The sequence below is a fragment of the Olea europaea genome, unplaced genomic scaffold, assembly GCF_002742605.1.
Source record: "Olea europaea var. sylvestris unplaced genomic scaffold, O_europaea_v1 scaffold2111, whole genome shotgun sequence".
Taxonomy (NCBI): Eukaryota; Viridiplantae; Streptophyta; class Magnoliopsida; order Lamiales; family Oleaceae; genus Olea; species Olea europaea.
This window is the reverse complement of record NW_019239058.1, coordinates 102,654-119,057: the sequence shown is the minus strand read 5'-3', so window position 1 is coordinate 119,057 and position 16,404 is coordinate 102,654. Positions and strand designations below refer to the sequence as shown.

Genomic DNA, 16,404 nt, shown 5'->3' with positions numbered 1-16,404 from the left:
AAAACTTAACAAAACAATAATTGTTACATTTTGTCACATCTTCTAATTTAATTGACCAAACAGGCGCTCAACTATATATTATTTTCATACAAAATATAAAGTTATGTGAAAGAAACGAATAAAAAGACTTAGCTCATCCATTATTGCCCCCAGTAGTTACAAACAAACTTTATATGCCAATAAGGGTACATAAAAAATAATAATAATAATAAAAAAATAAAAATAAATAATAATAATAATAATTGATGAAGATTTCAACTTTCGCTACCACTACTATCCTCCTATGTCAAATATAACTTTTTTTTCCGATTAAATCACAGATATTGCAATTTAACTAAAAAAATCAAAAAATGACGTAAATAACTACATTTGTAGAAATAACATAGCATGAATCACAATTAATAAATGAAAAATGAAAAATGAAAAAAAAAATGGTCACATAAAAAGAATCATTAAAATGGGTTTTTGTCCACTCATCAAAATTCTTGGCCGATTAACTTTCTTTTCTTATATGTATACATTCTATTCGAAACAGTTTATCTATTATGTGTTGGCATTTTCGTCTTAAACACTTATTTCCAATTTACAAGAGGTTTTGACAATTTATGCACCATTAGGATATACAGAGAAAAACGAGTAGTAAAATTATTAAATGTAATGTCCAATTCAACGAGATAAACAAGCCATTAGATGTCCAATCAATCCTATTCATATCTCACTAAGCAACCTCAAAAACTTCAATCACTACTAGTCTTTTAGCCATCAATAGCCAGTATCATGTAAAGGGTTCATCACTGATGCTAAAATTGACTTAACCGTCCACAAAATTGACTTCATAGATATGAACTTCAAGTAGTTTGACTCATTTCCCCCCTTAAATAAACTATAAACAAACTTTTGCCCCCCTTTTTTAATACTATCTCGTCTATCCAATTTAAGGAATTAGCAGTGATACATAATTATCCTTCAGAGCTACTCGAGTACGACTGTACCAGCAGACATGTATAATTCTGCACGCCACAAAATTGCCTGTGATGACAACAATAGAATAGAGGAATCCCAAATTGCCAAATCTTATTCATGAAAAACAATCATAATACAAGTGAATATGTAAAGGTACCAAGAGAAAATCCCAAAAGCTACGAACTTTCATTTTCACCGTCTTATTTGACAGCTTATTTGTCTCGGTCGGAAGTTCTATATATCATTGTTTTGAGCACAATCTAGCAAATGGTTTCTTGGAAGGCATTTCTTAAGTGGAAAGGGCGATCGATCTTTTGCATTTCATACATTTTGGTAGTCTCTTATCATTTTAATCTATGAGAAGAGATGCATGGTTTACTTGTCTTTTTGTGTGAATAGAGGAATATCATGCTCGTTTTGTACGCCTCCCAACTTCAAGTGCGAGCTCTGTGTCAATTTTCAGGGAAATGTCGAGTGCTTTCACAGAATGGGTCAGAGCACCACTGCAAACATAGAAACATTATGAAGTGAATTACATGAAACCATATGTTGAAGCGACTGTGACTATATTCGCTTGCAAAATACAATTAATTTGGAAGGCACTATTCTTGTAGGAAATAAGGTTTCCGATATAATTGCAGCATGGTTAATAATTGAACTGTCTTAGATGCCTAACAATGTACATGAGCAATGGTTCTCTATTGCATTTTTAATGCATTGTACGAAAATTATCTAGCAATTTAGCCCTTAACAAAAGGGCTAGGTTAGCTTTGGGCAGATGCACTGAAATTAGATCTTCCCACCAATTATGAATATTTTTACATAAAAGGCTAAAACAGAAAGCAAAGGGGGACCTGTTTAACCAGTGTGATTCTCCAGCTCTTCGTCGAACTCAAGTGTGGATTGAACTAGTCGGTTCTTGGTTTAAAACATTTTGATATCTTTTCCTATATCAACCAAACTAAACCAGCCAGTCTCGTATGGGAACTATTTGGCATTTTGCCCAACGCTAAAATTCTCCCTTTCAACTTAAACAACAATAACAGGAAGAAAAAAAATAAAGGGAAGAAGTGCGTAAATATATTACCTAGAAATGTAGGTCACCCCGGATTGTCCAATCTTGTTTACAGTGTCAAGAGTAACATTCCCAGATGCCTGCACCCAAAGAAGCAATAAAGCACATGCTAGAACACAGGTCACACAATCTTAAAAGGCCATGAAATTGATAGCAACTAAGACCTCACTGCATGCTACAGATAACATCAACAGTTGCTTGAGAAGCAAAGAAAAGAATAATTACAGGGAAGAGATGAGGTGGCATGCATAGGGATACAGGTGAACCAATCTATTCATAAGAGTTTAAATTTCAATCATCTTAAGCTCATTCAAACCGTAAACCCATAAAGAACTCATCCAGAATTTTCCTAACTCTTGTAGCAGTAACCCCCGTCCTGAAATCATTTGTTATATTTGTAATGCATCCATGTTCAATACCTCATTTGGTAACAAAAGTTTGACCATCTTCAACTCCCAGAAGATAGAAGTAAAACAATCTCATCCTTATAAAAGAATACTGTGCAGCCCAAGAGAATTTTTACAATTAAAAGGGGAACCATCTGAATGCATATATAAGTTTTTTGAAAATACCTTGCCTTCGTTTTTTTCGAACGAAAGAAATGGTCCTGTATTTAATTAAATCAACCTCAAATTAAATTTCTACTTCAATTAGTATAGACGAGAACTACCGAAGTACCATAAGATTATAAAAAATCTTCATCTGATTATTCTAAGTTCTATTCATTCATGTTATTGATAAGTTTGTCCAGTCTCCTTCCAAAGGTCATTTACAATCATATATTGTGACTTAATTCTTAGGCTCATAAAATACTGATCCCTCTTAACAAGGAACCAATTTTTAGTGATAGGTGTGGCCTTAGTATCTGAGGACCTGCAAACCTCTCTAGCTGCCCACTCCAAGAAATATCTTCCACAGCATCTATCACCACTGCTCTGGCGATTGGCAACACAATGTGTTTAAAAGGCGTAATGCGTGACTAGGCGGCAAGGCCAAGCCTCACGCCTAGTCGAGCTTTTTAGAACATAGACACAAACATATGCAGTACACTTTATGTCAGTTTGTATAGCCTCATGCACATTTGTTTAGTGGGCCACCAGATTGCACCTTCTCTGAAGGAATCATTGATTCTTTAGACTCCTTCCAACAGAAGCATAGGATCTTATACAAAGTTGGCAATAAAAAATATCATATCTAAAAAAAATTGGTGCCCTCATGCTTTCTCTCTCTGCTGGTGATTAGGAGCAACTTTGATACTTGGTTCTAAGGAAAGATCACCCCTAAGTGAGATGATTCTATTTTGGATGATCCAAAGGCATTGGATTGCTCTCATCAGTCTCTTTCTGATGATGATGACTTGATGAGGCGGAGAGTGTCGTGATCAACTTTCCCCATCCTAAATTTCTACAAGTCAGACTTAAAAGATTGTAGTGAGAATGTGGTTAGCCCAAAAGGTAAAGTTTAATGGGCCACCAGATTGCACCCTTACTGAAGGAATCATTGATTCTTTACACTCCTTCCAACAGAAGCATAGGATCTTACACAATGTTGGCAATAAAAAAAAAATAACATATCTAAAACGTAAAAAATAAAAATAAAAATTGGTGCCCTCATGCTTTTTCCATCTCTGCTGGTGATTAGGAGTGACGTCGATACTTGGTTTTAAGGAAAGATCACCCCTAGGTGATGATTCTATTTCGGATGATTTGCACATTTGCTTATCATCATAGAGTCAGTATCACTATATGATCAGGCAGAAAGATTGTCATCAATGGGTAAGAAAATGCAGACACAGTCTACCTCGTCGAAGTTGACTTCTCTCAATCGTGAAGAAATTATGGAGAATCAATATAAGAATAATGAATATCTTTAGTAAGAATACAGATAGTTAAATTTAAGTTAGCTAATATTAGTTTATTATAATTTTCTAGTTTGACTTAAATAAGGATTTTTATCCTGGTTGTTTTCCTACCTAAATTAAATTAGTTTAAACCCTATATAAAGAGGGTCTTTGTGTCGTAAGACTTAATTATTGAATAAACTCATATTTCTCCCTTTAATTCTCGGAATTCTCTCCCCTTTCTTTTCTTTCTCCCTCTCTCCCCCTTTCTTTCTCCAGTCTCATTCTTGTTCAATTCCACTCTATGTCACCATATTTTTCATAATTACGCAGACTTGTCTATTGCAAACATGCAAATAGAAAAAAGTTTCAACAACTGCATGTCAGACTGAGTAATGGAGATACTACATAGGTTCATAAGCTGAGGACCACATAAGTGAGGATAAGATAGAGAAAGATGAGTTTAACAGAGTCTTGAAATTTAGAAAATAAAGAAACGAAAATAAGATTAGGAATTACCTCAGTCTCAAATCTCCCATTAATCAACTCTACAGCTTCTTTAAGCAATGATACATCAACATCCCCATTAGACAAGGGAACAACCATATTGTCCAGCATTATCCTAGTTATAGAAGTTTCCGTTTGAGATGCATAATGCAATACCTCATTTACTTCTTGGAGAGTCCTGGTTTCAATCTGTAAGCAGGCAAAATTTGTTCAACTACTAAATTATACAGCTAATCTTATCATATGCAGCAGTAGACACAGGAAAGTAGTTGGAAGGGCTGACCATGCACTTTAAGCTATTGAAATTAACCTAACACCTGAAGAATTTGCAATCTCACAAAATTTTATCTACATATTCTGCAATTATCATTCATGATATGTATACCTCAAATCACTTCTACAATGGATAAAAAAAACTATAAACTTCATCCCAGATTTTCTGTAACAACTTGGAGTTGACCAGTAATGCCACATCCACAACTTAGTTAAATTTTTATGTAACATTTAAATAATTTTAAAATAAGTAAACATCATAAAGTTTTATCATATGAAAATAATGAAAAGTAATATAATAATATGATTAATAGATTTTAACAGTTTGACTTTGTATTGAAGCCAATATCTCCCTAATAATAGAGAGGAGGGAGTAACTAAATAAAATAGTATATAAGAATACAAGAATGCTTATCTTATCATGCTGACGTACTTGCACAGTCAGACCATGAATCTGGCACAAATGATGAAATGCAAAGAACAAATAGTACGTATGTGCACAATCTCGCGCACACAGAGAGAGAGAGAGAGCTCTAATCCCAAGTTATATACTTGGGAGTTAATAAGAATCAACTGGGTAATATTCATAATTAATTGCAGGCTAAATAAAGATTTTAGAACGTTGATGAACCACACAATTTAGTAAATAATAAGTTTTCAGTTTAACAGTCAAGAATTATAATTAGTAAACCTAAAAAGTTAACACTCTACCTCAACACCCATTTTAAGATTATTTTGCTGCAAATAGAGGTCCACAGATTTCAGGGCATTTATGATACCTCCAGCAATAGATATATGATTGTCTTTTATCATGACCATATCAAATAAACCCATTCTGTGATTCTTACCCCCACCTATTAAGACCTGTAAACATTGATGGAAAAAGTCAAACTTAACAGAATAAATGGGAAATGATGATATCATAATATGGAGTTAGAGTGAGATCAGTGAACTACACCGCCCATTTATCCACCAAACGTAAACCTGGAGCAGTTTTCCTCGTCTCTAAAATGTAAGCAGGGTGCGCAGCATCTACCATAGCCTGCAAGAAACTTGAATATTGGAGTTCCCTTAATGCATAAAATCACCTATCAAATATGAAAAGCCATCTTTAATATAGTATTACTCAAATTATTTTCAGCATCTTTAATGTGGTTTCAGTATGAAATATATCATTCAAAATCTTATATTATTAATCATCATTTCCCAATACAACTAAATATAATCAAAGCCAACATCTAGTATTACTATGATTAACTAGGTGAATCTTGTTGTCAAATGTAATTCTACCAAAATTTTCAGGAATGTGCTCCAGATATCTTTAGGAAATGAAAAACTGAAAGTTATATACAACATAAATTGATCTAAAAATGCCAGTTGAAACCAACTAAGAAGTGCTTAAACTGATGATTTCAGAAGTTTCCATGTGATCATGTTCCCACAGCAGGTTACCCCTTTTAATTTGTACAATTGAAATAGCAGCTTTACATGAAAAGAAACTAGACTTCTATGGAGAAGTCTGTGAGAATGTATAACTAAAACTTTCAGATAAGTAAGCCACTTATGAGATGCATGCTACTATAAAATTATGGAAGAGATTAACCAGTAGTTTTGTGTCTACAAATAATAGATCTGAAAATTTCATTATTAATTTTTTATGAAATTCAGTACATTCTGAGAACGACAACTGATGATTTAATTATAAAATTTGGTAATTATCCATACGTTTATGAGAATGGTACGAGTATTACAGACGGGACTGGTAAGCAATGAAATTAGTACTTTTCACTTTCTACATACCACTGTATCAAAATCAGTATGCAGTCCTCTTTGGAGCTGAGGACATTCAAACTTAATCTTTTCAAGGCTAAGCCGGATACAAAATATATCCACACACATTTTATGAATGGGTCAGTTGCAGCACTAAATTTCTGATGCTACAGAGGAATTGGTGCATGCTGCAGAGCCTCAATATGTATTATTTTTTAGCTCATAAGGTGTGAAACAGAAGAAACTGGCTACATGTCCCCTTGAGAGTTCAAAGTATGGGTTTCCCCGGGAGGGACATCTCACCAATTCCTCAAATGATACGGCATGATCCCCCATAGCAACACAAATGTGAAGCCTATACAAATCAATATCATAATTGTAGAACCACCTAATCTAAAAGCTTATGTTATTAATTAGAAAGGGGATTCATTTATTTATTTAAATGTAACCTTTAACAAGCCCTCATGTGCACTTCAGATTCAATTTTTAGCAAATACCTAACAGGTCACTATTTAGCTGATTTGGTGGAAATGAGAGTCGAACTTAATAACTTTGCCAACTCTTACACCACATTGAATGAGCTCAAGTAAAAATTTAATTCTTTACATACATATGCATTTATTCACTTAAATTTAATATTCAAAGCAATATTGCAATTGGCTTAGCTCAGTGCTCTTGCGTAAATATGCCTCAATTTAAAAGGGAGCTACGAATATTAGAAATTTTTTCCTTCTGTTGATTAAGGAGAGTAACACTCTTTTTAAAGGAAGAAAAACCAACAACCAAGGTTGTAATAGAAACGGTAATTCTACATAATAAACTACAAAAGTGATAGACCCCCACCTCCAATATTCCAATACAAGTTGTTATTCTAGAGAATTCCATAGTTAGCAAAAGGGGTAGAATTGTAATAACAAACTAGTAAATTCTCTATAAATGTAATGAGGGGGAAAGCTGGGATCATTCAGGCAGAATTTGGTAGTCTCTCGGGGAGAGTAATTGGACCTCTCGAATGTCCATACCTATATCCTTGTTATTTTTCTTTCTTTCTTATCATTTGTATCCCAAGCCTGCTCATCTATTAGCAGACCTGTTTTGAGTTTTGATTGGTTCCAATATTTGATTTCTTTGTTAGTGTGTTAGATCAGTTGGTAATATTTCAGGTTCTTATCAAAAAGTTGAAATAGTCATAAGAATGTTACTTAAGATATAGGAATTAAAATCAGGACTGCTTGAGAAAATTTATGAACTAGTTTAAATCATTAACAAATTGATCAGCAGTCATATTTGATTCCCTTTTGTTTTAGTACATGTGGTAAGATTTTTAGTATAAACTGGAAACTTTCAATAATTTCCCTTGTAATTAAATAGAGAACTGAGAATTTTTCTATATTCTTATTCATTGGAAATCACGCTATATATATATACATGTACAATCTCTCTAAGGTATGCTAATTTCTCTAGTTAATTACGTTAATTTAGCTACTGAAATTAGGCTAATTAGAGACTAATTAGGCTACTGTAATTAGGTCTAATTAGAGACTAATTAGCTCGTAATGTTAGCCTATTATTCTGTAACATTCTCTCTCAAGCTGGAGCATAGATATTAATCATGCCCAGCTTGTTACAAAGATACTCAACCCTAGTCCCATTTAACGCCTTTGTGAAGATATCCCCAAGTTGCTCTCCAGTCTTTACATAACCAGTAGAGATTATATTTTCTTGGATTTTCTCACGAATGAAATGACAGTCGACTTCAATGTTTTTAGTCCTTTCATGGTATACCGGGTTTGAGGCGATATGAAGGGCAGCTTGGTTGTCACACCAGAGTTTTGCTGGTACCGAAGGCTTCAATCCAACCTCAGCTAGAAAATGTTATATCCACAAAATTTCGCATGTAGTCTGGGCCATGGCTCTGTACTCCGATTCTGCATTGGACCGGGATACAACATTCTGCTTCTTACTCCTCCAGGACACAAGGTTTCCACCAACGAATATGCAATGCCCTGTAATAGACCGTCTATCAATTTTAGATCCAGCCCAATCAGCATCTGCAAAGCCTTCAATGCAAAAATGTCCGTGATTGTTATACACTATACCAAGGCCAGGAGCTCTTTTCAGGTAACACAAGATCTGTTCCAATGTTGTCCAATGTTTTACTGTAGGCGCAGACATAAATTGGCTAACAACACTGACAGCATAAGCTATATCTGGACAAGTCACTGTGAGATAATTTAGTTTTCCCACTAGTCTCCTGTACTTTTCTGGATCATCAAAGAAATCACCATCATCTTTTGTAAGATGTACATTAGGAACCATTGGAGTGCTGCATGGCTTGGCTCCCATCTTTCCGGTTTCTGCGAGCAGATCAAGTATATACTTTCTTTGAGACAAGAATATCCCATTTTTGCTTCTTGTTACTTCTATTCCGAGAAAATATTTTAGTTGGTCCAAGTCTTTTGTGTGAAATTTGGTATGCAAAAATAACTTGAGAGAGGAGATTCCTGCACAATCATCTCCTGTAATGATAATGTCATCAACATAAATAACAAGAAGAATAATGACAGCTGCTGACTATCTGTAGAAGACTGAATGATCACATTTGCTCTTCTTCAACCCAAACTCCTGAGCTACTTCACTGAACTTGCCAAATCAGGCACGGGGACTTTGTTTTAGACCATACAGAGATTTCTTCAGATGACAGACTTTCTCATACTCCCCCTGAGCAACAAATCCAGGTGGTTGCTCCATATACACCTCTTCCTGGAGATCACCATGAAGGAATGCATTCTTGATATCCAATTGGTGTAAGGGTCAATCTTGGGATGCAGCAATGGATATAAATAGGCGAACAGATATAAGTTTGGCAACCGGAGAGAAGGTATCCGAATAATCCACTCCATAAGTCTGAGCAAATCCTTTTGCAACAAGTCTGGCTTTAAGTCTTGCTACAGAACCATCTGGATTGACCTTGACAGCAAAGACCCATTTGCATTCCACAACTTTCTTACCTTTAGGCAGAGCTACCAACTCCCATGTGTGATTTTCATCTAGAGCGTTTATCTCCTCAAACATTGCATTCTTCCAACCAGCATGACTCAAGGCTTCTTTACTGTTCTAGGCACATAGATTGAATCTAAAGAGGTAATTAAAGAACAAGACGCAGGAGACAGATGGTCGTAAGAAATGAAGTTAGCAATGGGATAAATAGATTTAGGGAGAGTACACTGGCGTTTACCTTTGCAAAGACTAATGGAAAGGTCAAGGTCGTTCGGAGAATCAGATGACGAAGTAGCCGATGCAGGACATATATCATTGGTCTCTTGCCTTCTGGAATAAACGTGGATAACAGGTAGAAGAGCTCGAGCTGTTTCAAGTAGATGTCTATTCTTTCTATCAGCAACTCCATTTTGAGAAGGAGTATCAATACAAGAGGATTGATGAATAATCCCATGATGAGTCATGTAAGTCTTTTGCATTATCACTTCTTAGTATATGCACAGAAGTATTAAATTGGGTTTTAATTTCAGCATAAAAGGCACAAAAATGAGAGAACACTTCAGATCGATTTTTCATAAAGTAAACCCATGTCATTCGAGAAAAATCATCCACAAAAGTAATAAAATATCTAAACCCAGTTTTAGACACAACAGGACATGGCCCCCAAACGTCAGAATGAACCAACTCAAAAGCAGACTCAGCTCGTTTATTAATTCTCGGACCTAATGAGCTACGGTGATGTTTTGCAAAATGACATGGCTCACAATCTAGTGAAGATACATCGTTGAACTGAGGGCATCGTTTCTTCAATGTAGACAGAGATGGATGTCCCAATTGACAATGTGCTATAACCAGGGAGCTGGTACTAGAACAAGCAACTGATCGAGGCACCCACGTATCAAGAATATAGAGACCATCAGATACATGTCCTTTACCAATAATCTGCTTCGTCATAAGATCCTGAAAAAAGCAATGATCAGGAAAGAATGAGATACAACAATTAAGATCCTTGGTAAGTCTACTTACAGAGATCAAATTAAAAGCAAGTTTTGGTAGACTCAGAACGGATGACAAGGTAATAGAGGAAGTTGGTTTAACAGTCCCAGATCCCACAATGTTATAGGTTGACCCATCAACTATGGTAATAGGAGAGGGAGCTTTGTGTGATCGAAAGCTAGAGAAGGTACTAGAATTACCTGTCATGTGATCTGTGGCTCCTGAATCAATTACCCATTTCTTTGAAGAGGAGATAAGACATGTTTTACCTGACTCAGCAAGGGCAGTAACTGGAGGGGATTCCTTCAGTGATTCTTGATACTGAGAGAATTTGGCATACTCATCACCTGATATCATAACAGTTTTCTCAAAAGATGAACTAGGAGCAGTAGCAACATTGGCGGTCTGAGTTCTCTGATTGCGATTTTGCAATTTCCTACAGTATGGCTTGGTGTGGCCTGGTTCATGGCAGTAGTAACACACAACGCTGCTTGAATCATAGTTACGGTTATCAGTATTCTTGTTTCCTCTTCCCCTATTGTTGGGCCTCCTTGCATAGTAATTTCCCCCTCCTTTGGTAACAAGAATTATTTTGCTGAATAGGTGATGTATTTTCAGTGCGTAGAACTCTACTGAAGACGTCTTGAAGAGAGGAAATTTCAGAGCTAGAGAGAATTTGAGATTTGAAGTCTCGAATTCAGGAGGAAGACCAGCCAGGAAGCTCATAACTGCCATTTGCTCCCTTTGAATTTGCTGAACTTTGACATCAGTGCTGAATGGCAATAGCATATTAAGTTCTTCATACGTCCTTTTGAAGTCCATGAAATAAGTTGTGAGGGACTTGGTTTCCTTTTCAGCATGGTAAAAAGCCCTACAAACTTCATAAATTCTTGACACATTTCCTTTGCCAGAATACAAAAACTCCAAATAGTCCATTAGCTCTTTTACAAATTCGCAGTGATTAATTAAACCAATTACCTCACTGTCACTAGAATTTCTGATTTGTAAAAAAAAGTTTTGTATCTTCTCTCAACCAACTTTGTTTTGTATCATCTTTAGGTGGATCTTTATTTAAGTGATCATCTTTGTCTATGCTCCGTAAATAGATTCTAATCGTCTTACTCCATTCCAGATAATTAGTGCTATTCAATTTATGTTCAGCGATTTTGGACATCACTGGAATGATCTCGCTCACAGATCCCTTGAACTCAGTCATCATTCAATTATCCAATAATAGGCAGATTGAAAGACTCAATTAATCCAACTCAAACAAAGGTCCACAAATAATCCACCAAGTCTAACAGCCCAAAGTTAAAATAAATATATCCAATATGGCCTAATTAAATAGATCACGTGTGTAGAGCCCAATAGAATATAAGTACCCAACTCACCAGAAATTAGCCAAAGAAAATCCCGTAATTCAAGATGGCCGACCAGAATTTTCCGTCCACAAAACAGCGTCACAAAGACGCGAACCAGAGGCGGAATCGCACAGTGGGTAGGAGCTAATCTTTTACTAGAGGGAAAGCTGGGGAAAAGCATAGAGCATGCGTGCTCAGCTCTCTGATGCCGCCAGAAATCCGGAGGCAAAGGGTTGACCATAGTGAGGTCGACACGCAAAGATGTCGCCTAATTCAAAGAACCGAACCACGGGTAAGATGGTTCATGGCTCTGATACCATGTAATTAAATAGAGAACTGAGAATTTTTCTATATTCTTATTCATTGGAAATCACGCTATATATATATATATATATAGAGCATGCGTGCTCAGCTCTCTGATGCCGCCAGAAATCCGGAGGCAAAGGGTTGACCATAGTGAGGTCGACACGCAAAGATGTGGCCTAATTCAAAGAACCGAACCACGGGTAAGATGGTTCATGGCTCTGATACCATGTAATTAAATAGAGAACTGAGAATTTTTCTATATTCTTATTCATTGGAAATCACGCTATATATATATATATACATGTACAATCTCTCTAAGGTATGCTAATTTCTCTAGTTAATTACGTTAATTTAGCTACTAAAATTAGGCTAATTAGAGACTAATTAGGCTACTGTAATTAGGTCTAATTAGAGACTAATTAGCTCGTAATGTTAGCCTATTATTCTGTAACATCCCTCAACTTGGGTCATAATTGTTCAATGTACTACCTTGCTTATCAATTCTTATAACTATTTTGGTAAGCCCTTGTTAGAATGTCCGCGAGTTTATCTTTCTGTGATGACATAGCGTATAAATTTGGTTGTTCTCTGTTCCTCTGTGAAAAGCCTATCTATCTGCACATGTTTTGTCGAGTTGAAATGGTGTTGCGAGCGATGTTGTTGATCCCTTTCATCACAAAGTGTAACCAGATTGTTGTTGTTCCACACAAGTTCTTTTGTTAATACATTTTAGCTACATCAGTTCTCTCCCCTATACCATCTATCCAAATTTGTTTCAGCACTTGACCTTGTCACTAAATGTTTATTACTCTTCCAAGTTCTTAGGTTACTCTAATAAAAGTAAAGTATCAACATGCGGATCTTCCATCACTTATTCAACCAGTCAAGTAAACATATGCCATGCATCTATCTCAGAGTGATTGTTTTTAACAAAAAGGAAGTCATTTACCCATACTATACTTAGGGAATCTCAAGATCTGACCACTGCATTCGTGTGATCCTCATTGGCAGCATGCGTTGTTGCATCCCCTAGTTGACTAGGTCAATAATATGCTCTCTTCACGACCAAAAAATATCATGTTTTGTCTTGCAATCTCCTTAATAAAGTATCTCACCTTCTTTTTTACATCTCAAATTCGATGGCAAGAGATCATTTTAGTTTCTCTGCATCAGTAACATTATTCTAAGTTAAAAATGATATCATCGCCACAGACAATCATAACAATGACTATACCTCTACCAGCGTGCTTATAGAACTTGGTGTGATCAATATGACTTTGAAGATATCCCATAATTTGAACAAGCATTGAAAACCTTCCAAACCAACCCATGGCAATAGTTTCAAGCCATGAATGTATTCACTTTCCTTGGAATTCTGCTCCAAATCTTGATAGTGGCTCCACTTATTCTTCCTCCTGTAGCTCTACATGTAAAACGGCATTATCGCAAAACAACCCATAGAAATTATAATTCCTTTCTGATTTGGACTGTTTTGTGTAATTTATAAGATTCTTCTCCGTAATTCAAGATCAACGTCAAGGTGAACACACAGCTTCAGCACCTTCATGATTGTTCTTGTCATAGACGAGCTTCATTACCCCAATTCACCAACAAAACACCTAGCATGCATTTGTAGATTTATTGTCCCATCAAGAAGATTTGGAATTGTGTATCATGGCCCCAGTCTGTCAGTGTATGACGATCCAAAATAATCACCCAAAACTAAGGCATGCACACGGTTACACACAGGAATGCATGTTTTCATATGAAATACTAATCATGCCCATTTATCATGAAGACAGACAAAAAGTTTTATTCAGCAGTTCAACAAATCAATTATTAAATCAATGAATTTCAATTAACTACTCTATAAATAATAGAAAATCATAGAGACAAACACACCTTAGTTAGAGTAGCTATTCCACTCATTCTTTGCATAAAGTTAAGTACAACCCTTTCAGCTACAACAATACTGTGGGCTCTTCCTGCGTACTTTTAGAATGAGTTGAAAGACAACAGAGTTTTCAATTAAAGAAATAAAAACTTCAACTCCAGAAACAAATTTTCCTTTTACCATGTACTTTGCCAAATTGGAGGCCTTTATGTACACTATCCCCATCTTTTCTGTACCAGTCAACCTGATATCAATATACACAAACAATTAAAATTACAATTACCTCACTTTTTCTTTAAATTGCTGTCATAGTGAAGTTGATACATGAGTGAAACTTTGAGTAATCGTTTCAATCTTTCTCTACCAAATCCAGAAAAAATCTGCTTTTACTGGATATTTTATTGAATCCACATATTTGAACTTGTTGACTTACTACATAAGGCAAACTGTGTACCTTCAGGGAAGGATCGACCTCGCCAAATACCATTTCTGCAAGTGCAATTCCAGCCACAATCCCATCCTCCTTTGCCAAGAAATGGGCTTCCACTTCCATTTCAGCAGGAATGGTTGCCTTACAAGTCACATCTCCTACATTTTTAATCAAACAGAATGTCACTCGGAACTTCGTAACCTTTGATATGCCCTTACAATTAACCAATTCCTAGCCAGGTGCTAAATAAATCGACAAGAGCATTCCAATAACCAAACAAAGAAAACCGTAAAATAAGAAAAGAAAATGCATACTGGCAATTAGCCTTCAGCGATACACAAACTTCAAACAAAATTTACACTTCAACTTACTAGCATTCGCTATTTTTAGTACATATCCATTGGCCAACCAAAACTACAAGACTAATTGATGATTAAAAGTAATTTTCGAAGTACACCACATACATAGAAATTAAAACATTCCATCTGATGCCAAATACATATACAATTCAAAAAATATAAACCAAGCAGTAAAATCGTAATTTTACCTCGATCCCCGGCATCTTCTGAGAGGGCAAGTTGTATTACGCCCTTCAAATCATAAGTGGGGTGTGCGGGAGGCTTCACCACCAGGGACCCAACTGACATTCCCACGTTTCTTGTAGCTGTAGCTGACATTCTAACAATCAATCTGCAGTTTTCCCCCCAAAAAATAAAAATCTTTGTAACTGAAACCAAAATGCAACATCTACACACACACATAAACATATATAAACCTACAATATATCAACGGACCTTGAAGGTGTAATTCGATTGGAATATAACAAGGGAGAAATAGAGAAAGCCCTGGACATCGGGTTTGAACGGCGATTTATTGTTAGTGATGAAGTTGACGAGGGGTGCGTGGAAAATATGGAAAGAACTCAACTTTATCGGAAATTTGGAATCAAAAACTTTCACACGACTTATGATATGTTTCCGCTTTTGTAATGTTACATATTATTGTGATATTTTGATAGTTTCAATTTCAATTTTTAGTCATTCTACAATACTGTATTGTGAAATTTTTACGTCGATTTTCAAGTTAAGATTAAGTTCATATTCGGTATTTAATTTTAATTCAAGTTAATTTAATAATTAATTTTAATCGTTGACCTCGTTTTCTGAGGACAACAAATGTCAGACTCAGTCGCGCACACATGAACTAGTTCTAACACGTAAGAATTGGTTATTAGTCGTCAATGCTTCGAAAATGTGGACGTGGGAGAAGCTTGACGGTAAGACAAGTGCGTTTAGGTTTTGCACGATAGATTTGTGAAATGATTGTGTAATGATAACCAATTGCATATAATTCAATCAAATTGAAGTAATGTAAACTCATAGCTAAAGAAGTGTAAAATTCATAAAAGAGAAAGACAAAGAGTGGCTTTTTTGTATTTTGAGTAGCATTAGCCTTCAAATGTTATATAGAGGGAGTATTTATAGTATTACAAACGAAATGGTGGTCTTTGGATAAAGGTACGTATGGTATCATATTCTTAATCGAAGCATCTAATTCTAGACATCAATTTGGACTCGCTAGCCTGTGGTGTATCTAATATTTACACGGACCGGCCACCCTATTTGACAAGGCTTGACATTTTATACTTATTACAAAGTCCCATTAATTGTTCTAAAAAGATTTTATCCATAAGTTCAGGATATTCTGGGTGTGGATCGTCACTTGCTGTGACAGGTTTTGGACTTTGTGGAGCTTTCTTACCTCAACACCTCCGCTTTGGTAGAAGAGGTATAAATGAGCATCGGACTAATATCCCAGGCCTCGTCACTTGTGTGGAAGGTTTTATTGGAGGTGATTTCAATACTTTGAGTTTGTCGACTAATCCAATAATTGACCAGAGAACTTCAATAGGTCGACCACATGGACGAGAGGACCTTGGTGAAATGGAGCTACGTGGGGCGAGGTTTAATGTTAATCACATATTTTATG

The 16,404-nt window shown here is 35.8% G+C and overlaps 1 protein-coding gene across 2 annotated transcripts; it reads right to left on the bottom strand.

Annotated features, from left to right (window-relative positions):
• Positions 1-1,049: 1,049 nt before the first annotated feature.
• LOC111380244 (nicotinate-nucleotide pyrophosphorylase [carboxylating], chloroplastic) lies at positions 1,050-15,385 on the bottom strand. 2 transcript variants are annotated; one of them, XM_023003750.1, is made up of 10 exons: positions 15,210-15,383; positions 14,963-15,105; positions 14,440-14,573; positions 14,166-14,229; positions 13,994-14,076; positions 5,617-5,700; positions 5,370-5,522; positions 4,398-4,574; positions 2,051-2,118; positions 1,050-1,466 (listed from the first exon to the last, which is right to left on the bottom strand). In XM_023003750.1, exons 1-10 carry the CDS (start codon positions 15,266-15,268, stop codon positions 1,370-1,372), a joined length of 1,062 nt encoding a protein of 353 aa, XP_022859518.1. In that variant the 5' UTR covers positions 15,269-15,383; the 3' UTR covers positions 1,050-1,369. The 2 variants fall into 2 exon arrangements, with proteins under 2 accessions (XP_022859518.1, XP_022859519.1); XM_023003751.1 differs by lacking the exon at positions 5,370-5,522 and having other exon boundaries at positions 15,210-15,385.
• Positions 15,386-16,404: the final 1,019 nt, after the last annotated feature.